The sequence below is a fragment of the Dendrobates tinctorius genome, unplaced genomic scaffold (assembly GCF_039654945.1).
Source record: "Dendrobates tinctorius isolate UK_male_01 unplaced genomic scaffold, ASM3965494v1 ptg000020l, whole genome shotgun sequence".
In the NCBI taxonomy this organism is placed as follows: domain Eukaryota; kingdom Metazoa; phylum Chordata; class Amphibia; order Anura; family Dendrobatidae; genus Dendrobates; species Dendrobates tinctorius.
Genome location: NW_027361688.1, coordinates 3,824,880 through 3,851,879, shown reverse-complemented (window position 1 = coordinate 3,851,879; position 27,000 = coordinate 3,824,880). Strand labels below are relative to the sequence as shown.

The following is a 27,000-nucleotide window of genomic DNA, read 5'->3' as shown; positions in this document are numbered from 1 at the left end:
CGGTATTTGCTTTTTAAGGTGGAAGTAGTTCCTTTCTAAGGTGGACGTAGTTCCTTTCTAAGGTGGAAGTAGTTCCTTTCTAAGGTGGACGTAGTTCCTTTCTAAGGTGGAAGTAGTTCCTTTCTAAGGTGGACGTAGTTCCTTTCTAAGGTGGAAGTAGTTCCTTTTTTAAGGTGGAAGTAGTTCCTTTCTAAGGTGGACATAGTTCCTTTCTAAGGTGGAAGTAGTTCCTTTTTTAAGGTGGAAGTAGTTCCTTTCTAAGGTGGAAGTAGTTCCTTTTTTAAGGTGGAAGTAGTTCCTTTCTAAGGTGGAAGTAGTTCCTTTCTAAGGTGGAAGTAGTTCCTTTCTAAGGTGGACGTAGTTCCTTTCTAAGGTGGACGTAGTTCCTTTCTAAGGTGGAAGTAGTTCCTTTCTAAGGTGGACGTAGTTCCTTTCTAAGGTGGAAGTAGTTCCTTTCTAAGGTGGACGTAGTTCCTTTCTAAGGTGGAAGTAGTTCCTTTTTTAAGGTGGAAGTAGTTCCTTTCTAAGGTGGACATAGTTCCTTTTTTAAGGTGGAAGTAGTTCCTTTCTAAGGTGGACATAGTTCCTTTTTTAAGGTGGAAGTAGTTCCTTTTTTAAGGTGGAAGTACTAGTTTTTTTTAAGTTGGAAGTACTAGCTATTTTGAGGTGGAAGTAATTCCTTTTTAAGATGATAATACTTGCTTTTTAAGATGGTAATACTTGCTTTTTAAGGATCAAACGCTTAATCTTTAAAGTGGAATGACTTGTTTTTAATGTGTAAATACTTCGTTTTTAGGTGTCAGGAATGAGGGAGTGTAATTTGCTAGTGACTCCTTTGGATGCAGATTTCAGGACTGGGGCGATTCCTTTTCCTGGCTTATACGGCACTGTTCAGACATCATCCCTGTGCCCATCGGGACTCACAATCACAATGTCACTAGTTATATGTTCTGTGAAATCCCCTCGGTGATGGGCACGTTCATTTTTCGGCAGACCATTTGATCGCCTGTCGCTCTGTGCTAATTGCCACTCATCAATACACGTCCATCGGGGCATCAAGGAAGGCGGACAAACTTGACGTCTCTCCTGGCAACGAAGAGGTTAAGGGACTTTAATTTTCTTGGTCAAACACCCCGAATCTGTGTGATGTCAGTGCTGCCGCTCCAGGCTGACAGCTCGGTATAACGGTGACTTACAGATAAATGAGGGAGATTTGAAGGTTAGTCGGATTTTTTCTGCACTGGGAGGAATTTTTGCTTTGCAGAGCTCTCTTTTGCCATCCAGTGGACGGTGCAGGATATTGCAGGGCACGTTTGTCCTCAAAAATGTTCTTAATGCCCAGAAAATACTGTTTGGAAAAGGATTTGCATGTACATGTTCGTATATCTGACTGGACACAATATTTATGACTATTAAGCTACCAGCAACGGCTACAGCAAGATGAAGAACTAGCATTTGTGGTGTAAAATGGAGACTAATACTGCCATAATACTGCCATCTTATAATATACCATCCTACTGTGCTAAAAGCAACAGTAACATACAGTGTTCACATAATACTGCCATACCATACTCACATAGTAGTGTCATACCATGCTCACATAATACTGCCATACCATGCTCACATAATACTGCCATACCATGCTCACATAATACAGCCATACCATAGTCACATAATACAGCCATACCATAGTCACATAATACTGACATACCATAGTCACATAATACTGACATACCATACTTATATAATACTGCCATACCATAGTCACATAATACTGACATACAGTGTTTACATAATACTATCATACCATACTTACATAATGCTATCATACTTACATATCACTGCTATACAGTGCTTACACAACAATGCTATACAGTATTTGAATAATACTGTCATACATACCGTACTCACATAATTCTACCAAACCATACTCACATAATACTGCCATACTATAATCACATAATACTGCCATACCATGCTCGCATAATACTGTCATACCATACTCTCATAACACTGCCATACTGCTGTCATATTGCATTGTCATACGGTGCATTTACATAATACCGCCATCCTATAATACACCATCCTACTGTGCTAAAAACAACAGTAACATGCAATTCCCACGTAATGCTGCCATACTATGCACATGACATATCACACACATATATATATATATATACACACACACACACACATTATGGGTGATGTCTGATTCCTGTCCACAGCGGGACACAATAGAGAGGGCGTTTTCTACATCGCCACCTAGAGTTCAGACAAGGTACTGCTTGTCTCTTTAATTTAGGGTTTCTACAAACCTTACAGAGAGGTGAGCTGGGGGGCTGCACCCCACATATTATAGGGGCGGTGTCTGCGCCCCCTCCGCAGGATTTTGGCCACTTAATATTCACATTGGCTACATATGAATGCGCCTATGTTGCTAAAGTGATTCTGTGCAGTATTGTATCTGAACACTAGGTGGCAAAATTCATATATTCTGCAAAGCAGTTGTAGTGGAGTTCCCCTTTAAGGTGAAGTTGGCTGGTGGCCCCCGTCCTGCTAAGTGCTAAGGCACCGGTAATATCCCAGAAAATTCCCAAATGCTGGCGACTGGCGAGCAGACTGGACCCCTCACCCCCCAATCTTGTCCCCCGCTGGTTGTTAATATGTGACACTTCTATCCGAGAAAGCTGGGCACTGCTGACCAATATAGGCGCCAGTAGAGCCCTTAAAGGGGTTGTCACCCAGCTTTCCTCAATGTCAGATCTGCACATCTGCTTAGTTATCCTCCCCGAAATGTATCTGCACAGAACAAAAAAGCCCCCCTAAATATCCGCTAAGGGGTCTAATAGTGAAGGCCGCCTCCCCTTTATTATTTATCAGGCACAGCGCCAAGCATTTACTAGTGGCTGAGGCTGGTATTACAGCTCCATTTACTCACTGCAATAGTAGGCACAAGATGCTGTGAGACGGACCCCCACTAATAAGCAGGATGCTGTGAGTCAGACCCCACTAATAAGCAGGACGCGGTGAGTCGGACCCCCACTAATAAGCAGGATGCTGTGAGTCGGTCCCCACTAATAAACAGGATCCTGTGAGTCAGACCCCCACTAATATGCAGGATGCTTTGAGTCGGACCCCCAGTAATAAGCAGGATGCTGTGAGTTGGACCCCCACTGATAAGCAGGACGCTGTGAGTCGGACCCCCAGTAATAAGCAGGATGCTGTGAGTCGGACCCCCAGTAATAAGCAGGATGCTGTGAGTCGAACCCCCCACTATTAAGGACGCTGTGAGTCGGACCCTCACTAATAAGCAGGATGCTGTGAGTCAGACCCCACTAATAAGCAGGACGCGGTGAGTCGGACCCCCACTAATAAGCAGGATGCTGTGAGTCGGTCCCCACTAATAAACAGGATCCTGTGAGTCAGACCCCCACTAATATGCAGGATGCTTTGAGTCGGACCCCCAGTAATAAGCAGGATGCTGTGAGTTGGACCCCCACTGATAAGCAGGACGCTGTGAGTCGGACCCCCAGTAATAAGCAGGATGCTGTGAGTCGGACCCCCAGTAATAAGCAGGATGCTGTGAGTCGGACCCCCAGTAATAAGCAGGATGCTGTGAGTCGGACCCCCACTAATAAGCAGCATGCTGTGAGTCGGACCCCCACTAATAAGCAGGTCGCTGTGAGTCGGACCCCCACTAATAAGCAGGATGCTGTGAGTCGGACCCCCCAGTAATAAGCAGGACGCTGTGAGTCGGACCCCCACTAATAAGCAGGATGCTGTGAGTCAGACCCCAGTAATAAGAAGTATGCTGTGAGTCGGACCACCACTAATAACCAGGAATGCTGTGAGTGGGACCCCCACTATTAAGCAGTATGCTGTGAGTCGGACCACCACTAATAAGCAGGATGCTGTGAGTCGGACCCCCCAGTAATAAGCAGGACGCTGTGAATCGGACCCCCACTAATAAGCAGGATGCTGTGAGTCAGACCCCAGTAATAAGAAGTATGCTGTGAGTCGGACCACCACTAATAACCAGGAATGCTGTGAGTGGGACCCCCACTATTAAGCAGTATGCTGTGAGTCGGACCACCACTAATAACCAGGAATGCTGTGAGTGGGACCCCCACTATTAAGCAGCATGCTGTGAGTCGGACCCCCACTAATAAACAGGACGCTGTGAGTCGGACCCCCACTAATAAGCAGGATGCTGTGAGTCGGACCCCACTAATAAGCAGGATGCTGTGAGTCGGACCCCACTAAGAAGCAGGATGCTGTAAGTCGGACCCCACTAATAAGCAGGATGCTGTGAATCGGACCCCCACTAATAAGCAGGATGCTGTGAGTCGGACCCCCAGTAATAAGCAGGATGCTGTGAGTCGAACCCCCCACTAATAAGGACGCTGTGAGTCGGACCCCCAGTAATAAGCAGGACGCTGTGAGTCGGACCCCCACTAATAAGCATGACGCTGTGAGTCGGACCCCCACTAATAAGCAGGACGCTGTGAGTCGGACCCCCACTAATAAGCAGGACGCTGTGAGTCGGACCCCCACTAATAAGCAGGACGCTGTGAGTCAGACCCCGCTAATAAGCAGGATGCTGTGAGTCGAACCCCCCACTAATAAGGACGCTGTGAGTCGGACCCCCACTAATAAGCAGGAAGCTGTGAGTCGGACCCCCACTAATAAGCAGGATGCTGTGAGTCGGACCCCCACTAATAAGCAGGATGCTGTGAGTCGGACCCCCAGTAATAAGCAGGAAGCTGTGAGTCGGACCCCCACTAATAAGCAGGACGCTGTGAGTCGGACCCCACTAATAAGCAGGACGCTGTGAGTCGGACCCCACTGATAAGCAGGACGCTGTGAGTCGGACCCCACTGATAAGCAGGACGCTGTGAGTCGAACCCCCCACTAATAAGGACGCTGTGAGTCGGACCCCACTAATAAGCAGGATGCTGTGAGTCGAACCCCCCACTAATAAGGACGCTGTGAGTCGGACCCCACTAATAAGAAGGACGCTGTGAGTCGGACCCCCACTAATAAGCAGGATGCTGTGAGTCGGACCCCCACTAATAAGCAGGATGCTGTGAGTCAGACCCCCACTAATAAGCAGGACGCTGTGAGTCGAACCCCCACTAATAAGCAGGAAGCTGTGAGTCGAACCCCCCACTTATAAGGACGCTGTGAGTCGGACCCCCAGTAATAAGCAGGACGCTGTGAGTCGGACCCCCACTAATAAGCAGGACGCTGTGAGTCGGATCCTCACTAATAAGCAGGACGCTGTGAGTCGGACCCCCAGTAATAAGCAGGATGCTGTGAGTCGGACCCCCAGTAATAAGCAGGATGCTGTGAGTCGGACCCCCAGTAATAAGCAGGATGCTGTGAGTCGGACCCCCCACTAATAAGCAGCATGCTGTGAGTCGGGCCCCCAATAAGCAGGATGCTGTAAGTCGGACCCCACTAATAAGCAGGATGCTGTAAGTCGGACCCCCAGTAATAAGCAGGATGCTGTGAGTCGGACCCCCAGTAATAAGCAGGAAGCTGTGAGTCGGACCACCACTAATAAGCAGGATGCTGTGAGTCGGACCCCCAGTAATAAGCAGGATGCTGTGAGTCGGACCCCCACTAATAAGCAGGATGCTGTGAGTCGAACCCCCCACTAATAAGGACGCTGTGAGTCGGACCCCCACTAATAAGCAGGACGCTGTGAGTCGGACCCCCACTAACAAGCAGGACGCTGTGAGTCGAACCCCCCACTAATAAGGACGCTGTGAGTCGGACCCCCACTAATAAGCAGGATTCTGTGAGTCGAACCCCCCACTATTAAGGACGCTGTGAGTCGGACCCTCACTAATAAGCAGGACGCTGTGAGTCGGACCCCCACTAATAAGCAGGATGCTGTGAGTTGGACCCCCACTAATAAGCAGGGTGCTGTGAGTCGGACCCCCAGTAATAAGCAGGAAGCTGTGAGTCGGACCCCCACTAATAAGCAGGACGCTGTGAGTCGGACCCCACTAATAAGCAGGACGCTGTGAGTCGGACCCCACTGATAAGCAGAACGCTGTGAGTCGAACCCCCACTAATAAGGACGCTGTGAGTCGGACCCCACTAATAAGCAGGATGCTGTGAGTCGAACCCCCCACTAATAAGGACGCTGTGAGTCGGACCCCACTAATAAGAAGGACGCTGTGAGTCGGATCCCCACTAATAAGCAGGATGCTGTGAGTCGGACCCCCACTAATAAGCAGGACGCTGTGAGTCGGACCCCCACTAATAAGCAGGAAGCTGTGAGTCGAACCCACCGCTAATAAGGACGCTGTGAGTCGGACCCCCAGTAATAAGCAGGACGCTGTGAGTCGGACCCCCACTAATAAGCAGGACGCTGTGAGTCGGATCCTCACTAATAATCAGGACGCTGTGAGTCGGACCCCCACTAATAAGCAGGACGTTGTGAGTCGGACCCCCACTAATAAGCAGGATGCTGTGAGTCGGACCCCACTAATAAGCAGGACGCTGTGAGTCGGACCCCACTAATAAGCAGGACGCTGTGAGTCGGACCCCACTAATAAGCAGGGCGCTGTGAGTCGGATCCCACTAATAAGCAGGACGTTGTTAGTCGGACCCCCACTAATAAGCAGGACGCTGTGAGTCGGACCCCACTAATAAGCAGGATGCTGTGAGTCGGACCCCACTAATAAGCAGGATGCTGTGAGTCGGACCCCACTAATAAGCAGGACGCTGTGAGTCGGACCCCCACTAATAAGCAGGACGCTGTGAGTCGGACCCCACTAATAAGCAGGAAGCTGTGAGTCGGACCCCACTAATAAGCAGGATGCTGTGAGTCGGACCCCACTAATAAGCAGGATGCTGTGAGTCGGACCCCCACTAATAAGCAGGACGCTGTGAGTCGGACCCCCACTAATAAGCAGGATGCTGTGAGTAGGACCCCCACTAATAAGCAGGACGTTGTGAGTCGGACCCCCACTAATAAGCAGGATGCTGTGAGTCGGACCCCCACTAATAAGCAGGACGCTGTGAGTCGGACCCCCACTAATAAGCAGGGCGCTGTGAGTCGGACCCCCACTAATAAGCAGGATGCTGTGAGTCGGACCCCCACTAATAGGCAGGACGCTGTGAGTCGGACCCCCACTAATAAGCAAGATGCTGTGAGTCGGACCCCCACTAATAAGCAGGACGCTGTGAGTCGGACCCCCACTAATAAGCAGGACGCTGTGAGTCGGACCCCCACTAATAAGCAAGATGCAGTGAGTCGGACCCCCACTAATAAGCAGGACGCTGTGAGTCGGACCCCCACTAATAAGCAGGATGCTGTGAGTCGGACCCCCACTAATAAGCAGGATGCTGTGAGTCGGACTCCCACTAATAAGCAGGATGCTGTGAGTCGGACCCCCACTAATAAGCAGGATGCTGTGAGTCAGACCCCACTAATAAGCAGGATGCTGTGAGTCGGACCCCCACTAATAAGCAGGACGCTGTGAGTCGGACCCCCACTAATAAGCAGGACGCTGTGAGTCGGACCCCCACTAATAAGCAGGACGCTGTGAGTCGGACCCCCACTAATAAGCAGGATGCTGTGAGTCGGACCCCCACTAATAAGCAGGGCGCTGTGAGTCGGACCCCCACTAATAAGCAGGACGCTGTGAGTCGGACCCCCATATCGCACACAATTCCCTCTTATGGGGTTTCAGCACAATTGAAAGATTAAAGCAGCGCAGAGTATTTCAGGAGAGGGGCGTGCCGATCCGGTAGGGGGTCCGCGTGTTGCCCACTTCTGGGCAGCTCTGCGTGTGACACGTGGGGGTCCCCCAGCAGCACAGAGTATTTCAGGGGTCAGACGATTTCTTTGTTGTTTTCTTGCAGGTTATTCACTGGAATTCTCCCAAGAAGCTGCGAGTGAAGAACAAACACGTGGAATTCTTCCGGAACCTGTACCTGACCTTCCTGGAGTACGACGGGAACCTGCTGCGCCGGGAGCTGTTCGGCTGCCCCAGCGACACCGACGTCAACAACGAGAACGTGAGTCACAGTGTGTCAGCACCGGATACCATTGTAGCCAGTCACCGCCAGGACCTCCTGACCCGCACACGATGCCCGGCCGATGTCACTGCCCGGGAACACCACTGTCACCAGCTGAGCTGCACAGTGCCAGGTAGCAGAGCTGAGCTTGTCACATGTAGCAGTGGAGTACAGCTGTATCCGTTATTGAATGGTCTGGAGATGCTTTCTGTGTACGTCGTGTTTTCCTGCAGTCCTATGTAAAAAAAACAGGTTGTAATATCACTGTGCCAAATGCAAACCTCAGCTCTGCTACATCTCACTAATGTCGCTCTTCTGTAACTGACTGATTTTTGCCAGCTGCATCAGAAAGATCAGCTCTGCTATATATGAAAATCTCAGCTCTGCTGCATCTGAGAAGCTCAGCCCTGCTGCATCTGAGAGGATCTGCACCTTAGTTGTGACCCCCTCCATTAGTTAGTTATGACTCCCTTTGTTAGTTGTGCCCCCTCCCTTAGTTGCGCCCCCTCGTTTACTGTAACCCCCCCAGTTAGTTGTGACTCCCCTCCCTTATTAGTGACCCCCCAGTTAGTTGTGCCCCCAGTTGGTTGTGACCCCCCCCCTTAGTTGTGCCCCCCTCCCTTAGTTGCACCCCCTCCCTTAGTTGTGCCCCTCCCATTTAGTTGTGACCCCCCCTTAGTTGGTTGTGACCCCCCCTTAGTTGGTTGTGACCCCCCCAGTTAGTTGTGACCCCCCTTTAGTTAGTTGTGCCGCCCCAGTTAGTTGTGACCCCTCCTTAGTTCATTGTGCCCCCTCCCTTAATTGTGATCCCCCCAGTTAGTTGTGACCCCCTTAGTTAGTTGTGACCTCCCAGTTAGTTGTGCCCCCCGTTAGTTGTGCCCCCCTTGGTTGTGTCCCCCCCCTTAGATGGTTGTTCCCCTCCCTTAGTTGTGACCACCTTTTAGTTACTTGTGACCCCCCCTTAGTTACTTGTTAGCCCCCTTAGTTAGTTGTGACCCTCCCTTAGTTGGTTGTGACCCCCCTCCCTTAGTTGGTTGTGACCCCCCTCCCTTAGTTGGTTGTGACCCCCCCTCCCTTAGTTGGTTGTGACCCCCCTCCCTTAGTTGGTTGTGACCCCCCTCCCTTAGTTGGTTGTGACCCCTCCCTTAGTTAGTTGTGACCCCCTTAGTTAGTTGTGATCCCCCCCCGTAGTTCGTTGTGACCCCCCCTTAGTTAGTTGTGACCCCTCCCTTAGTTGGTTGTAACCCCCCTCCCTTAGTTGGTTGTGACCCCCCTTAGTTGGTTATGACCCCCGCTTAGATAGTTGTGACCCCCCCTTAGTTGGTTGTGCCCCCCTCCCTTAGTTGTGACCCCCCCTTAGTTGGTTGTGACCTCCCCATTTAGTTGTGCCCCCTCCAGTGTAGGTCCTTGGCTCCTGGTGGTGACGGCGCCCCCTCTGTGCTCGGCTCGCACATTCCTCGTCTTCTTCCTTTCGCAGTGTCGGCAGGAAATCTCAGGAATCACCGGAGAGCGTCCGAGAGGAGCAAAACGGGCAAAATAGAACTCCTACACTGCGCGGCCACATGGGCAGTGATGTGTTGTTTTCTTAAAGGGGCGCGCTCCAATTTTCCCCCACCTTGATATGACTGGTCCATCTCTCTGTCTGCAGCTCCAGAACCAGCTGTCAGAGCTGGATGAGGACGATCTGTGCTACGAGTTCAGACGGGAGAGATTCACGGTCCACCGCACGCACCTCTACTTCCTGCACTACGAGTATGAGCCGGCGGCCGACGAATCCGACGTCACGCTGGTGGCGCAGCTGTCCATGGACAGGTAGGTGGCAGGTAATAGCAGTTCATAAAGACGCCACTAGGGGGAGCACCCTGCACATAGTTTATACTGGCTGTATACGTCTTGATGCAGTGAGTTCCCCCTAGTGGTGACTGCAGGTAGGAAAAATATCATTTATTGAGTTGGAAAAAAAAATCTAGATCTTCCCTAAGATAATCAAACTGTTCCTATTTAATGACTGCAAGCAGAGGTCTAGAAAATACCGAGACTCCTCTCTCCTCTTCTAGGCTCCAGATGCTTGAAGCCATCTGCAAACACTGGGAGGGCCCCATCAGCTTGGCCCTGTACCTGTCAGACGCCGAGGCCCAGCAGTTCTTACGTTACGCACAGGGCTCCGAGGTGCTGCTCAATCGACGCAACGTGGGCTACCACATCGTCTACAAAGAGGGGCAGTTCTACCCGGTCAACCTGCTGAGGAACGTGGCCATGAAGCACGTCAGCACGCCGTACATGTTCCTCTCCGATATAGACTTCCTGCCTATGTATGGACTCTATGAGAGCCTCAGGTAACGATGGAAACTCTACCACTTCTACCACTGTTATAGTAGTTATATTCTTGTACAGTACATAGGGGCTATCAGGATCCTGACAGCGCCGGCGTACAGCCTCCGCTGAGCAGGGACTCACCCACACTGTAGGGACCACTAGGGACAAGAACAGCCAGAAAGTACAGATGCACAGGACCTGAACGCTGAAGTTTAGCAAGCCGTCACAGGACCTACGGTCATGTAACTGCAAGGGGGTGGGGCTTAGCGTCCTGCTTTCAGAGAAGGTAGAAAACTCAGAGTCGGGCAAAACGGAGGTCATACACAGAACGGGCAAACGAGGTACAAGAGGGGTAAACAGACGGGAGGTCAGACAAAGCCAAAGGTCATACACAAGAGAGCGGTGCGGTATCAAAGGGACGAGCAGAGAACAGTCGAGTCACAAGCAGAGAGTCATACACGAGAGAGCGGTGCGGTACAAGAGGGGCAGGCAGAACTCGTAACAGGGACAGAACCGGAGGGCAGGAGTATAACTGACACCAGACCCAGGTCCAGTGAACATTAAATAGCCGCCCTCTGCCAGGGAGAGGCAGAACAATTAACCCCCAGTCTGACCAGGACGGGCCAAAGTGAAACCCCATCCTGGATCATGACAGTACCCTCCTCTCAATGGGGGGCCACCGGACCCCCAGGTCTCTCAGGGTACTTGGCGTGAAAGGCCCGGACCAACCGATCCGCATGAACCGATCGAGTAGGAACCCATGAGCGTTCTTCAGGACCGTAGCCTTTCCAATGTACCAGATATTGAAGGGCACGACGGACCAACCTGGAATCGACAATTCGTTCCACCTCGTACTCCGAATGCCCGTCTACCAAAACCGGTGGCGGGGAAGCTGATGATCCCTCCCCACCGGACCTCACAGGTTTCAAAAGGGCCTTATGGAAAACATTTGGGATCCGCAGAGATGGCGCAACCGAAAAGCCACCGGGTTAACTGCTTCGGTAATTTCATAGGGACCTATAAACTTGGGTCCAAGCTTAGCAGAGGGGACCTTGAGCCTTATATTCTTGGTGGACAACCATACCTTATCCCCAATCTGAAACACCGGTCCTGCGGATCGTTTTTTGTCCGCAAAAAATTAAAATTTGTCCTGGGCCTTCGTAATGTTACTCAGGACCTCCCGCCATACCTCCCCAACTGCTGGATCGTCTCATCTGCCCCAGGACATCCAGAATTCAAAAGGGAAAATTCTCCAAAATGAGGATGAAACCCATAATTGCAGAAAAAGGGAGATGTACCCATAGACTGGTTAATGCGGTTGTTAAATGCAAACTCGGCCAACGGTAACACAGAACACCAATCATCCAGTCGGGCTGAGGTAAAGCAAAGCAGAATTTGCTCCAGAGACTGATTGGTCCGCTCAGTCTGCCCATTAGTCTCTGGATGGTAGGCGGATGAAAAGGACAGACCAATACCTAACCTCTTACAAAAAGCTCTCCAATATCTGGAAACAAATTGCACTCCCCTATCAGACACCACATTCAAGGGTACCCCATGCAACCACACCACATGCTCAACAAACAACTTGGACAATGTTTCCGCATTAGGTAGAGCTGCCAAAGGTACAAAATGTGCCTTCTTACTAAACCTGTCCACCACAACCCAGACGACGGTATTACCCTTGGAAGGGGGAAGGTTGGTGATGAAATCCATGGACAGATGAGTCCATGGTCTCTCAGGAATTGGCAGTGGTACCAATTCCCCGGCCGGCCGGTTATGGGGGGTTTTAGCACGGGCACACTCATCACATGCAGACACATATTCCCGAACATCAGAGGCTAAAGAAGACCACCAGAATACTCTAGCAATGGCCTTCTGGGTAGCCGAGATCCCTGGATGTCCACCCAGAACTGAGTCATGGAACTCCCGGAGGACCTTGAGACGAAACTGAGCTGGCACAAAAAGTTTATCCACTGGCTTAGCCGGAGGTGCAAGAGACTGGGCTTCCCGAATCTCCCGTTCTAACATATTAGAAATACCTGCCACCACCACCCCAGGCTGGAGGATGAAGGTTCCGAGGGCGACATCGGATCTAAACTGCGTGAGAAGGCATCCGCTCTGACATTTTTGGATCCTGGCCGAAAAGTGATCGAGAAGTTGAATCGGGAAAAAAAAAGTGACCATCTAGCCTGTCTGGGAGTCAACCTTTTAGCTGACTCAATGTAGGCTAGGTTTTTGTGGTCCGTAATTACGGTTATAGGATGGACAGCCCCCTCCAAAAAATGCCTCCATTCTTCAAAGGCCAACGAAAAAAGTGGTTTGGTACCGTGTTAGCCAGTAGAAAAAAATATATAAAGTGCTCTCAGTGAGAGAAACAAAATAGGAATCTTGTGGGTATGATACCTTTTAATGGCTAACAAATAATAGTGAATGTTGTTACAAAGCAAGCAGTCCCGAAAGCTTGCTTTGTAACAACATTCACTATTATTTGTTAGCCATTAAAAGGTATCATACCCACAAGATTCCCATTTTGTTTCTCTCACTGAGAGGACTTTATATATTTCAAAGGCCAACTTCACGGCCAGAAGTTCTCGATTTCCCACATCATAGTTTCTCTCCGCAGGGGAGAATTTCTTTGAGAAAACGGCGCAAGGTCTTAAATTGGTCAAAGTGGCGGGTCCCTGGGACAATACCGCCCCCACCCCCACCTCTGAGGCGTCTACCTCAACAATAAATTGTTCCGACGGGTCCGGTTGAATAAGAACCGGGGCGGACATGAAACATTTTTTCAAAAACTGAAATGCCGCTACCGCTGCGGTTGACCAATTCTTGATATCAGCCCCCTTTTGAGTCATGTCAGTGAGGGGTTTAACCACCTGTGAAAACCCCCTTTATAAATTTACGATAGTAATTGGCGAATCCTAGGAAACGCTGCAGACCCTTCAAATCACACGGTTGAACCCACTCAACAATGGCCTGCACCTTATTAGGATCCATGCGATACCCTTCAGCAGACACGATGAACCCCAAAAAAGTCAGTTCCTGGACAAAAAATAAACATTTTTCTAGTTTAGCAAAGAGACAGTTCTCCCGGAGCCTTTGGAGAACTGCCCGAATATGACCAGTGTGAGCCTGTTTATCAGGTGAGTAGATCAGTATATCATCTAAATATACCACCACCAAAAAATGTCCAATAAAGTCAGAGAACACGTGATTTATGTAATTTTGGAAGACCGCTGGAGCATTGGTCAGGCCGAAAGGCAGGACCAAATTTTCAAACAAACCTTCAGTAGTGAGAAAAGCGGTTTTCCACTCATCTCCGTCCCGGACTCGGATAAGGTTATACGCTCCCCGTAGATCTAATTTCGAAAACCACTTAGCTCCGGACAACTGGTTGTATAAGTCAGGAATAAGTGGAAGGGGATACGTATTCCTCACAGTTATCTTATTTAACTCACGAAAATCGAGGCATGGGGGCAAACCACCGTCTTTTTTCTTTACAAAAAACAACCCCGCCGCCACGGGAGAAACAGAAGGACGAATGTGTCCCTTACGGAGACTGTCGGAAATATATTCCTTCATCGCAGCCCGTTCTGGACCCGAAAGGTTATACAAGCGGGCTTTGGGCAATTTAGCATCTGGAACTAGGTCAATGGCACAATCAAATGGGCGGTGTGGTGGTAAAACCTCAGCCTCTTTTTCGGAGAAAACGTCCGTATAGTCTATCAGGCACTCCGGAATACCTTCCAGACCCGCGGACGACACAGACACAGTATCAAGACATTTCTCAGAACAATAGGGACCCCATTTAACAATGTCCCGAGATTCCAAATTAATTACAGGATTATGCAATTGTAACCAGGGGAACCTCAACACCAGTCCCACAGGCAGGTTGTCCATAACAAAACATGGAATATGTTCCTGGTGTAAGGAACCCCCTTTAAGGAGAAACTCTTCAGTGCGAAACATAACGTTATTCTTAACCAGTGGTGCTTTGTCAATGGCAACAATGTGAATAGGAGTCTCCAACCTAACTGTCCCTAACTTCACCTGGCCACCAAGTCCGAGTCAATAAAGTTCAATGATGAACCGCAATCCACGAAGGCAGAAGTGGTTGTGGAGACATTCCCTCAACAAAGTTCCACTTGCAACAACATTTTAGAGAAGGTGGAAAAGGGTACCTGAGAGCCTGGCTGACCTCCACGACAATCACCTGGGCTCAGTCGCTTGGTTAGTGGACGGGAGGGGCAATCCTTTTTCCAATGTCCAGAATCGCCACAGTGAAAACATTTCCTACGCGCCATTGTCTCCTTTCATTCTCTTTGAGGTCGATGGTTCCCATCTCCATGGTTTCCAATGTATGACTGGCTCCCCTTCCTTGGGAGAAAAACGGTGTCTCAATTTGCATCGCTCCCCTGGCCCGTAGCCTGCGATCCATTCGGACGGCTTGTGTCATAGCCTCCTCCAGGGAATCAGGCGGAGGGTGGAGAGCCAAGGCATCCTTCAGATGTTCAGACAGGCCTCTACGGAACAAACCCTGGAGGGCGGCATCATTCCAGCAGACCTCAGCAGCCCAGCGTCTGAACTCTGAGCAAAACCACTCGGCTGAGTGCTTTCCCTGGCACACACTCATCACCATGTCCTCAGCCATACGCATTCGATCAGGCTCATCGTAAATATGCCCCAGGGCCTCAAAAGATGCATCCACATTCATACGCTCAGGGGCAGTGGTCGGAAGGGAGAAAGCCCAAGCTTGGAGGGCTCCCCTTAACAGAGACATAATGACCCCCACTCTCTGACTTTCATCCCCAGAAGAGTGTGGTCTTAAGGAAAAAAAAAACTTACAGCCCTCCTTGAAAACACTGAATTATTTTTTATCTCCAGAAAAGATATCCGGTAACTTAACCGGAGACTCAGGGGAAATTACTGTAACCTCCCGTGCCCCCGATGAGAATACCCCCTGCACAGTGTCAGAGATCAGCTGCTGAGACTGAGCCAGGGCAAGTTGTTCCCCCCAGGAGTTTCTGAGACATCTGAGTCAGGTGCTTAACCTGTTCAGAAAGAGCGTGCATAGGATCCATCACACACACAGGAGAAGGTGAGCAGAGAAAAAAAAATGGTAACGGTCAGTTATAATGTCAGGATCCTGTCGGCATCGGCGTACAGCCTCCGCTGAGCAGGGACTCACCCGCACTGTAGGGACCCCTGGGGACAGGAACACCCGGGAAGTACAGATGCACAAGACCTGAACGCAGAAGTTTAGCAATCCGGCACAGGACCTACGGTCATGTGACTGCAAGGGGGCGGGGCTTAGCGTCCTGCTTTCAGAGAAGGTAGAAAACTCAGGGTCGGGCAAAACGGAGGTCATACACAGAACGGGCAAACGAGGTACAGGAGGGATAAACAGATGGGACGTCAGACAAAGCCAAAGGTCATACACAAGAGGGCGGTGCAATACAAGAGGGGCAGGCAGAACTCGTAACAGGGACAGAACCGGATCACAACCAAACAAGCAACAAGTTATCAGGCACAAGGCACGCGTATACAAGAGGTCAACTAACTCAGCCGAGGGCAGGAGTATAACTGACACCGGACCCAGGTCCAGTGAGCATTAAATAGCCGCCCTCTGCCAGAGAGAGGCAGAAACAATTAACCCCAGCCTGACCAGGACGGGTCAAAGCGAAACCCCGTCCTGGATCATGACAGGGGCAGTATTATAGTAGTTATATTCTTATACATAGGGGCAGTATTATAGTAGTTATTATTCTTGTACATAGGGGCAGTATTATAGTAGTTATATTCTTGTACATAGGGGCGGTATTATAGTAGTTATATTCTTGTACATGAGGGCAGTATTATAGTAGTTATATTCTTGTACATAGGGAGCAGTATTATAGTAGTTATATTCTTGTACATAGGGGCAGTATTATAGTAGTTATATTCTTGTAGATAGGGGCAGTATTACAGTAGTTATATTCTTGTACATAGGGGCAGTATTATAGTAGTTATATTCTTGTACATAGGGGCAGTATTATAGTAGTTATATTCTTGTACATAAGGGCAGTATTATAGTAGTTATATTCTTGTACATAAGGGCAGTATTATAGTAGTTATATTCTTGTACATAGGAGCAGTATTATAGTAGTTATATTCTTGTACATAGGGGGCAGTATTATAGTAGTTATATTCTTGTACATAGGAGCAGTATTATAGTAGTTATATTCCTGTACATAGGGGGCAGTATTATAGTAGTTATATTCTTGTACATAGGAGCAGTATTATAGTAGTTATATTCTTGTACATAGGGGGCAGTATTATAGTAGTTATATTCTTGTACATAGGGGGCAGTATTATAGTACTTATATTCTTGTATATAGGGGGCAGTATTATAGTAGTTATATTCTTGTACATAGGGGGCAGTATTATAGTAGTTATATTCTTGTACATAGGGGGCAGTATTATAGTAGTTATATTCTTGTATATAGGGGGCAGTATTATAGCAGTTTTATTCTTGTACATAGGGGGCAGTATTATAGTAGTTATATTCTTGTACATAGGAGCAGTATTATAGTAGTTATATTCTTGTATATAGGGGGCAGTATTATAGTAGTTATATTCTTGTACATAGGGGGCAGTATTATAGTAGTTATATTCTTGTACATAGGGGGTAGTATTATAGTAGTTATATTCTTGTACATAGGAGCAGTATTATAGTAGTTATATTCTTGTACATAGGGGCAGTATTATAGTAGTTATATTCTTGTACATAGGGGGTAGTATTATAGTAGTTATATTCTTGTACATAGGGGGTAGTATTATAGTAGTTATATTCTTGTACATAGGAGCAGTATTATAGTAGTTATATTCTTGTATATAGGGGCAGTATTATAGTAGTTATATTCTTGTATATAGGGGGCAGTATTATAGTAGTTATATTCTTGTACATAGGGGGCAGTATTATAGTAGTTATATTTTTGTACATAGGAGCAGTATTATAGTAGTTATATTCTTGTACATAGGGGCAGTATTATAGTAGTTATATTCTTGTACATAGGGGGCAGTATTATAGTAGTTATATTATTGTACATAGGAGCAGTATTATAGTAGTTATATTCTTGTACATAGGGGGCAGTATTATAGTAGTTATATTCTTGTATATAGGGGCAGTATTATAGTAGTTATATTCTTGTACATAGGAGCAGTATTATAGTAGTTATATTCTTGTACATAGGGGGCAGTATTATAGTAGTTATATTCTTGTACATAGGAGCAGTATTATAGTAGTTATATTCTTGTACATAGGGGCAGTATTATAGTAGTTATATTCTTGTATATAGGGGCAGTATTATAGTAGTTATATTCTTGTACATAGGGGCAGTATTATAGTAGTTATATTCTTGTACATAGGGGCAGTATTATAGTAGTTATATTCTTGTATATAGGGGCAGTATTATAGTAGTTATATTCTTGTACATAGGGGGCAGTATTATAGTAGTTATATTCTTGTACATAGGAGCAGTATTATAGTAGTTATATTCTTGTACATAGGGGGCAGTATTATAGTAGTTATATTCTTGTACATAGGAGCAGTATTATAGTAGTTATATTCTTGTACATAGGGGCAGTATTATAGTAGTTATATTCTTGTACATAGGGACAGTATTATAGTAGTTATATTCTTGTACATAGGGGCAGTATTATAGTAGTTATATTCTTGTACATAGGGGCAGTATTATAGTAGTTATATTCTTGTACATAGGAGCAGTATTATAGTAGTTATATTCTTGTACATAGGGGCAGTATTATAGTAGTTATATTCTTGTACATAGGAGCAGTATTATAGTAGTTATACTCTTGTACATAGGGGGCAGTATTATAGTAGTTATATTCTTGTACATAGGGAGCAGTATTATAGTAGTTATATTCTTGTACATAGGGGCAGTATTATAGTAGTTATATTCTTGTACATAGGAGTAGTATTATAGTAGTTATATTCTTGTACATAGGGGGCAATATTATAGTAGTTATATTCTTGTACATAGGGAGCAGTATTATAGTAGTTATATTCTTGTACATAGGGGCAGTATTATAGTAGTTATATTCTTGTACATTGGGGGCAGTATTATAGTAGTTATATTCTTGTACATAGGGGGCAGTATTATAGTAGTTATATTCTTGTACATAGGGGACAGTATTATAGTAGTTATATTCTTGTACATAGGAGCAGTATTATAGTAGTTATATTCTTGTACATAGGGGGCAGTATTATAGTAGTTATATTCTTGTACATAGGGGCAGTACTATAGTAGGTATTATCTATCTTCTTTCTGCTGTTTTGGATAAATACCGTTTCATGTGATTGCAGTAATCTCATATTTCTGTGAGCAGTAAATAATGGGGAGTTTTATTACATTTCCACCTAATTTCTGTGCAAATTGATGGTTTCCGCTTGTGATAATATGTTTGTAAATACATTCCGAAAATTGCGTCTGAACAGACAGGACACATTATAGAAACGTCTTCTGAGGGTTCGTTAATAAATGTACAAGGTCTTTGATGTTTCCCTCCTTTGGGGAAAATAAAAGTAATAAGCGCGTTCTGTATATTGATGTTACTCTGTGCCGTAGCTCCTGCTAGTGGTGGATTTAGGAACTGCAATAAAGAAAATCTTTTTCTTTTTTTTACAGAGCTATATGCATGCATTTTAATATATAGGATGTGTTTTTATGCTCAGCAATTAAGATAATGAGTAGGTTCACTGTGCTCCATCCCATTTCCCCCTTCCCATTGTATGAATTGTGGTATACACACATAATAGTTATGATACTTAAAGCCACCACTAGGGGGAGCACTGTATCCAATCCCACTGAGATGTCTTCCGCCTGTGTTAATATGCAGTGAGCTCCCTCTTGTGGTGACTGCAGGTATCTGTGTCATTGGGCAGAGCCATCGGTGGGCCCCTTCTGAGTATTTTCATTGGGCCCTATGATTTCTGAGCTGCGGACTCATCTCTGGTTTTCACACTGAGCGTCTTCTGTTCCTCTCATTTTAGGAAGTCGTTCGTACAGCTGGACATGAGTAACACCAAGAAGGCTTTGATCATCCCGGCCTTTGAGACCCTCCGATATCGCCTCTCCTTCCCAAAATCTAAAGCAGAATTACTCTCTATGTTGGATATGGGAACGTTATTTACCTTCAGGTAGGTTTCAGCCTCAGACGACCAACACTGTCGCCCCCGGCCAAAATCAGGTTATTGTCAGAACAGCAAAACATGGTTTCCAGCCTTCACAGCAGACAAAAGCAACACAAACAGTCCTTAGCTGGGCTGTGTTCCCTCAGGCCCTGTGCACACACAGGCCAGGGCAATGTCCAGGCCGGAGGCTCCGACCTGAGCCGCACACACAGGAGGCCTTCTCCTTCCTAAGAACACAGACCACTCTGTAGTGTCTCACACTCACTGCCCATGGGCTAAACACAGCCTCCATTATGTGGGCTGTAGCCACACCCACAGGCGAGGTATGGATCACATGGCTGGTCACATGGTCATGACCTCACTGCAGGTCCTGAAACTCCTGCAGGTCCTGAAGGAAAACAGGTACAGCCAGCACCCTCACCCAGAGGTGAGGTAGTATGGGTGGCCTGACCCTCCCATCTCTCATAACTACCCGCAACCCGGACCCAGTGCACTAGATGACATCTTTAGTGCTCATGTACACTAGAGACAAAATACTCCATATACCTCCCATTAACCATGTGACCACCGGTCACACCACAATATATATATAGTGATACATTCGCCGTGAACCCCTGGCAGCTCAGGCTGATGTCTCCTTTGAGTATCATATTAGCGGTAAGACATGAGCGGGGTCCGTGAGTGACAAGATTGGAGAAGATCTGGGGCTTCTAGGCGGCAGCAGATGCCGGAGCTCAGGAGGCCCACTCTGATCTACTGTCACAGATCCTGATCTCCCCGATGTCCTGGGGCCGCTATGTCCGGCGGAGGCCTCGTCTGGCCGGGGTGCAGCTGGCGAGGAGACGGGCGTCGTTATCAGAAGGCGGCGATGACTACGGGGCGGCATCTACCTCCGCACTCCTTGATGTACTTCCAAGATGGAGCACAGCAAGACGATCAGAATCTGGTGGAAATCAACCGACAGCTGGGGAAGGAGAAGATGGTAGAATTCTGCTCTCTTAAAGGGGACGCAATCTGCCAACTTAAAGGGTATGCGTCACATGGTTCAAAACAGCAAAACTTGGGACGGAGCAGAGTATTGGAAACTGATCGTCTTCGAGGGGGTGCGGTGAGCCATCCCTCCACAAATTTTTGCATGTTCAAAGTCGGCACAAATTTCAGGAGCTCTATATACATATTTATACACTTGTGCCGATCAGGCGTACAGAGCTGCAGTCACAATACAGTAGACTTCAGAGCTGAAATCTCATAGTATTCCATGCTTGTTCAGTGTCTGCAGAGAGACTGCTCTGGAGGTGTCAATATTTTCTTTGCCGTCATGTTTCGCCCCAGGAGCACCATCAGGGGGGCAAATTGAAACAGGACGTGGGCACCCTTTAAGGTGACCAGTCAAATTGTGCTTGTAAAAATGGTATTTGTTCTGGTTATCAAGAGCGGGTCTCAGCACACCGGACCCCGACCCACCATTTCTATTTCATATTTATGTGTCTGGTCCCAGGGAATGTTTTCATTACTTTTTTCATTACTCTCTGATTTCCTGGAAACTTCCTCCCGTTACGGTAACGTGTGCCCATTTACCCTGCAGGTACCACGTCTGGACTAAAGGGCACGCTCCTACCAACTTTGCCAAATGGAGGACGGCGACGACTCCTTACCGGGTGGAATGGGAGGCAGATTTCGAACCCTACGTGGTGGTCAGACGGAACTGCCCGGAGTACGACCGGAGATTTGTTGGGTTCGGGTGGAACAAAGTGGCTCACATCATGGAGCTGGATGCACAAGTAAATTATGATAAATTGTCCAAGCGGGGTGGGGGGGATATAGATAGCAGTCTCATCGGGGTCCTGGTACTAAGCTCCAATTCCCCTGCGTAGAGTTAATTGATAACATTTTGACTTCCTGCAGCCACCACTAGGGGGCGCTGAGGAGCTTATAGCATACTTTTTATATATTAAAAGGGATGTCTCCATCTTGGACATAGATATCTATAGGATCTGCCACCAGTAGGGTCCACCATTTCTTTACCTGTTGAAGCTGCCACCAGGACTGGTGAGGAGGCCCCTGGTTGCTTAACTTCTCTGTTTACATCTAGTTCCTAAAACAAAGCCCCGCCTGTTAGGGTGAACAATAAGAAATGTTTACTAGTTGCCTGCTCCTGGGTATCGATCAGTGCGCACTAAAGAAATCACACCAGAGAATGTGTCGGAAGTAACCTCTCTTTGATCAATCTATGGCAGAGCAAGAGAGAGAGAGAGCTTTATTATTCCAAACATAGGTTCATACATCCCCTGTAAGGGGGCTCGGTTAACTCTAAAATGGGAGTGTTCGGATGTATTCCATTGGTTAGTGGGTTGGGCAGTGAGCTAGTCCGTGGGCGGATCCATGAGGTCATCAGGCTGGGTTGGTCCATGAGGTCATCAGAGTGGGCGTCATCGTGGGCGGATCCATCAGGGTGGGAGTCATCATGAGCGGATCCATGGAGCACATGGTGTGTGGTGAAACAGGAAATGGCAGCCATCTGTAGTGTCACACTTTGATCAGAAAAAACTCATGTAAGGTGAGATAATACACTTTTTGGGTAGTTCCCCTCAATCTCTTATGTCTTGAGGTTAATTAAGTATTTGATCTTAAGGCTCTCCTCAACACCTCCCATATACATTTGACCCTATTAATGGGACACTTTTAGCCTACACGGTCAATCAGCCCAAAAACCACAACAAAACCCCAGGATCGCCCACTTTTGGATACAGTTGTATTACCCACGCCCCTGGACAGTCCATAAAAAAATGGGATGAGTGAGAGGTACGATCTGAGTATTACCGAATTTGTTAAAAAGGGAACATTCCCTTTAAGCCACACAATATTGAATAGTGTGTCAAGGGGTGAGACTATGACCACCTCCCTTCTTCGTCTTCATGTCCACCTCTCTGATCTCTCCTCTGTTCTTCTTCCCGTAGGAATATGAATTCACAGTGCTGCCCAATGCCTACATGATCCACATGCCCCACGCCCCGAGCTTCGACATCACCAAGTTCCGCTCAAACAAGCAATATCGAATTTGCCTGAAAACGTTGAAAGAGGAATTCCAACAAGACATGTCCCGACGTTACGGATTCACAGCTCTCAAATACCTCACTGCAGAGAACAATAGCTAATGAGACTCGGGGATGGAAGGGGCTCGGATGTGCCTAAAAATCCGGTGAAGACCTCAACGGCATGGCATCAACCATCGATGGTTGGCTGGAGACTGCCAAGGAACTTTTACCTATTGTCCATTTTTGATGCCCCCTGACTCCACCAATCATCAGAGATTGAATAGATATGGATCCAGGAAGGTAGAAGGTTCCAATAAATTCGACCTCTTCCCTGGTCCTACAGAACAAGGCCTAAATGTTGGACATCTGCCCAATATGGTGTCTCAGTCATGACACTCAATCCAAGGTTGGTCAGCTGTATCTCTCCAGCCCAATCCCAACCACCTGCTTCACTATCGAGTTGCCGAATACTTAGGCCTGGATTTTCTTCTGGTGATGCCACAAAAAGTAGAAGGAGCAGATACTCGTAAATGGAGGGCTTGCTGTAATAACCAGAGAAGAATATTTATAGGTTCAACTGAGAATCTTTATGAAGGACTTGATCACGCAAAAAAATGTAAAAATAAAACAAACTTGTAGCAGTATTGACATTGTAAAGATCCAAAGGGCATTTCTTTCTATTTTTGTATTGTATTCATCCCTGTGAAAAAAATAAAAAGTATTCACGCCCTACTATCTTTATGGAAGACGGAGATCCGAGTAATGGCGGAATGATGGCGATGGTTGGTCTATGATTTCCAATGTGAACTTGACACATGCCGAACTTCTTCCCGATAGTGACCTCTTCATCAGCCTCAACAGAAGACTCTGTGCCCGGAAAACTGAACGCGTTTGTGGCGCCAAGAAATAGATCCCATTCCTTCCCTGATGGTCAGAATTTTACTTCTGCGGAATTAGTGATGGTCCTAGGAGACAATATTACGCTTGGACATCTGTAGGGCTTTACCATTTATACTGCGGCATGTTCGTTTTTCTGGAAAGTCAGAGTTCGGGACGTGCCCAGAAAGCCCAGAACAACATTACTATGCAATGTCTAACTGGACTTTCATCTCGGAAGAAGGTCCATGTCCATGCAGGAGGAACTCGTGCATGGAACAAAGGTGGCTCCTGTTCCCCAGGGATTCGATACAACAGAAAGATTGAGTCACTGAAAGTTCTGTCCCAACCAAGATGGACCTCCGTCAAGTCAGAGGAATTATAACCTAATGGATTTTTCCACTATTTTTTACCGTTCAGTATTAATTGTCATGTTTACAAAAAAGGACACGACGTCTAATGCACTAGACCTGCGGCTGGTGGCTGCTCATAGCCAATGGAGGAAAAACCACAACTCGGTGCTCTGTTCTCATCCGACATAGATAGTAGATCCGCGAGACGTGTGCATCAGATCATTGTTCTCAAATATTTTATTATTTTTCTATATTTCCCATCGATTTTTGGCTAGATAGACTAGAACTCAAGGTGAGCAAAGATCTTGAGGAGCACATTTGGGCCTAGACAACTCAAGGTGTTGCAGTCAAGTCCAGTGTCACAAAAACCATCACTTTCCATAGATCCAGAGCATTCTTTACGAGGGGTATTAGCAGAACCAAATTTACACATTCGATCCACAAAAAAATCTTGTCCAGATTCCTCAAGAAGCTACCTTCAATGTCTTCAGAGGAGATAAGAGTCAGGCAGAGTTAGAGATAAGGGCTACAAGGGTTGCATGGCATCCATTGATTTACACCAATGTCCATGTTGATGGAGGTGGTTGGTGGGCTTCAAGGCTTTTGGCCAACACTCGGACATCAATTGTTGGGTTTTTGAGGCTTTCGAAGGGGTAATCAGATAACTGGCCTCACGTCTTGGAGGGCAGACATGAGCACGTGGTGCCCTATTTTGTTAGAGCTGAAGGAGATAGGCCATCTTGGTCATTAGCTTGTCGTTGGCATCTACCCCGGTTGGTTCCCCTGTGACCTTTACGTTTTGTCGACGGCTTCTTTTCACTTATTTAATGTGTAAAATCTTGATCGCTCGTTTTAGTTTTTCTCGACTCCTCAGATGGAGCCATCATTTTTGTTATCTAGGTGGGTGACGGGCCTCTTGTACCAAAAAGGTGGAAAGCCGACCTTGATGCTTGTAACAACCAATTACTATTGAGATAGAACATTATTTTTCATATGGACACTGTATGGCTCCTTAAACGACAAATGGAACCTTGTACGGCCTGCGATACGTTTCCGAACACAAGTTAGAGAGGTCCTAACTCCAGCTTAGAAGTTTGTGGGATTCAGTTTTTGGACACCAAGAAGAAATACACAGGCATGTGATCTCCAAAGATCTTCTAAGTTTGTGGGAGTGTTCTTTTATTTTATACCCTTCATGAATATACAATGGATATAAAAAGTTTACACACCCCTGTTGTGGTTGAAGAAAAATGAACTAAAATAATGTGGTTGCATAAATCTGCACTAATACTTTGTTGAAGTCTCCTTTATGACATTATTCAGTCTTTTCGGGTCAGAGTCTATCAGCGCTGCACATGTAGAGTTGGAAGTCTTTGCCTGCTCTTCCTTGCAGTAGCTCCACATATGTCAGATTGCAGGGGGTATCTCTTCCTGTGTACAGAGCCCTCTTCAGATCAACCTAGGATTCAAGTATGGTCTCTGGATGGGCCATTCCAAAACTCTGATTTTCTGGAGAAGCCATTCTCTCGCTGATTTGGAGGTCGCTAGGGTCATTGCTGAACGATTAAATTACTCAGCATCTTCAGCTTTTTAGCAGAGGTCTGAAGGTTTTGTTGCAAAACTGACTGATATTTACACCTATTCTTAATTCCCTCCTCTTTAGCTAAAGCCCCAGGTCCAGCTGCCAAAAACCATCCTCAAAGCCTAATACTGCCTCCACCATGCTTCACTGTGGGGATGGTGATCTTCTGGTGATGTGCGACGTTGGCTTTGCACCTTTTGGAAATACGACCAAAGAGTCCTCTCTCAGTCTTATCAGACATAACATGTTCCCCACATGCTTTTGGACGACTTAAAGTAGGTTTTGACAACACATAGCCCTGCTTGTATGCTTTTTTTTGTAAGAAAAGGCTTCCATCTTGCCACCCTACCAAACAGACCAGACATATGAAGAATATGAGAGATTTTTGGCACACGCAGTACACAATCATAAATTCTTGCAGCTCCTTTAATGTTGCCGTCGGCCTCTCCTCAGCCTCCAGGACCAATTTTCTTCTTGTCTTTTCATCAATTTTTGAGCGACGTCTAGTTCTAGGTAATGTCACCGTTGTACCAAATTTCAGCCACTTCTTGATGACATCTTCACAGTGCTCCGTGGTAGATCTAATGCCTTGGAAATGTATTCGTCCCCTTCTCCTGACTGATCACTTTTCACGATGAGATCCCTTTGCTGTGTTGTCAGATGTTTACAGACCATGGATTTGACAGTAAAATCCACTGAAGAAAATGTCAGGAAAATCCTCCTAGAACAGCGAAACTTTATTTAATCAAAATCACGACAGCCGTGCACTGACTACCATGTAACATGAGTGTAAATGTGTAAACTAATTCTGAACACAACCACATCCCCCGTTATAAGAGGGTGCCCACACTTATGCAACCACATTGTTTTATTTTTTGTTACTTTTATTTCCCCCTTTGTTGCTTAAAGGATTTGTACGGATTATGGGGGACATTAAAGGTGAAAAAAAAGTTCTGAAATTCTTCTTACATTTACACAGGGGTGTGTAGACTTTTTATATCCATTGTAGGTGTTTGTAAACTCCAAAATACTTTACTTTCTGTCTATATCTGGACATATCAAACATATTTAGAAAAAAAAAAAATTTGCCCAAAAACGTGATTATAAGGATGTGAATCGTCGTCTCACGGTCCTCGGATGAGAAGAGACACGCGGAGCCCCTTGGGGGTTGTTCCTGTTTCCCGTGACAACCAATCAGATCCTCCGTTTTACATTTCAACCTGCTCTGGAAAAAAAAAAAGATACGTGACCTCTGATTGGTTGCTGCGGGATAAGTGGGGGCTGATGTGTGAGTGTGAGCGCAGCGCCTCCGGTGGAGATGAGGTGTAAATAAACTCGAGAACATTTGTTTATTTTCAGTTGTGCAATAAAATTGTGAAATAATCTGTTGTGACGTTCATCCGTCCTGTGGGGGTCCTGACGTGTGATCTTGGGCTGCCAGGATCGTGGGCCCCCTTATGCTGTGAACCATTAGTGCTCCTGAGTCTCGTCCGCTCTCCAGAATCCCCCGACCGCACGTATTATCAGAAAATACTGATGTGACTGCCGGTCGCTCTTTGCCCTGATATTTTTCTGCTTTTTGATGAAATCTGACCGGCTATAGATTAT

General features: G+C 46.8%; 1 protein-coding gene across 1 annotated transcript in view; it reads left to right on the top strand.

Annotated features, from left to right (window-relative positions):
* The window catches only part of LARGE1 (LARGE xylosyl- and glucuronyltransferase 1), a 437,502-nt gene extending 410,727 nt beyond the window's left edge, over positions 1-26,775 (top strand). The window contains exons 10-15 of the mRNA XM_073567486.1: positions 7,882-8,037; positions 9,686-9,849; positions 10,095-10,373; positions 19,406-19,552; positions 21,132-21,327; positions 22,504-26,775. Of these exons, the coding sequence (XP_073423587.1) occupies positions 7,882-8,037; positions 9,686-9,849; positions 10,095-10,373; positions 19,406-19,552; positions 21,132-21,327; positions 22,504-22,701 (1,140 nt within the window). The 3' untranslated portion in view covers positions 22,702-26,775. The remainder of the gene's footprint in view (positions 1-7,881; positions 8,038-9,685; positions 9,850-10,094; positions 10,374-19,405; positions 19,553-21,131; positions 21,328-22,503) is intronic.
* Positions 26,776-27,000: the final 225 nt, after the last annotated feature.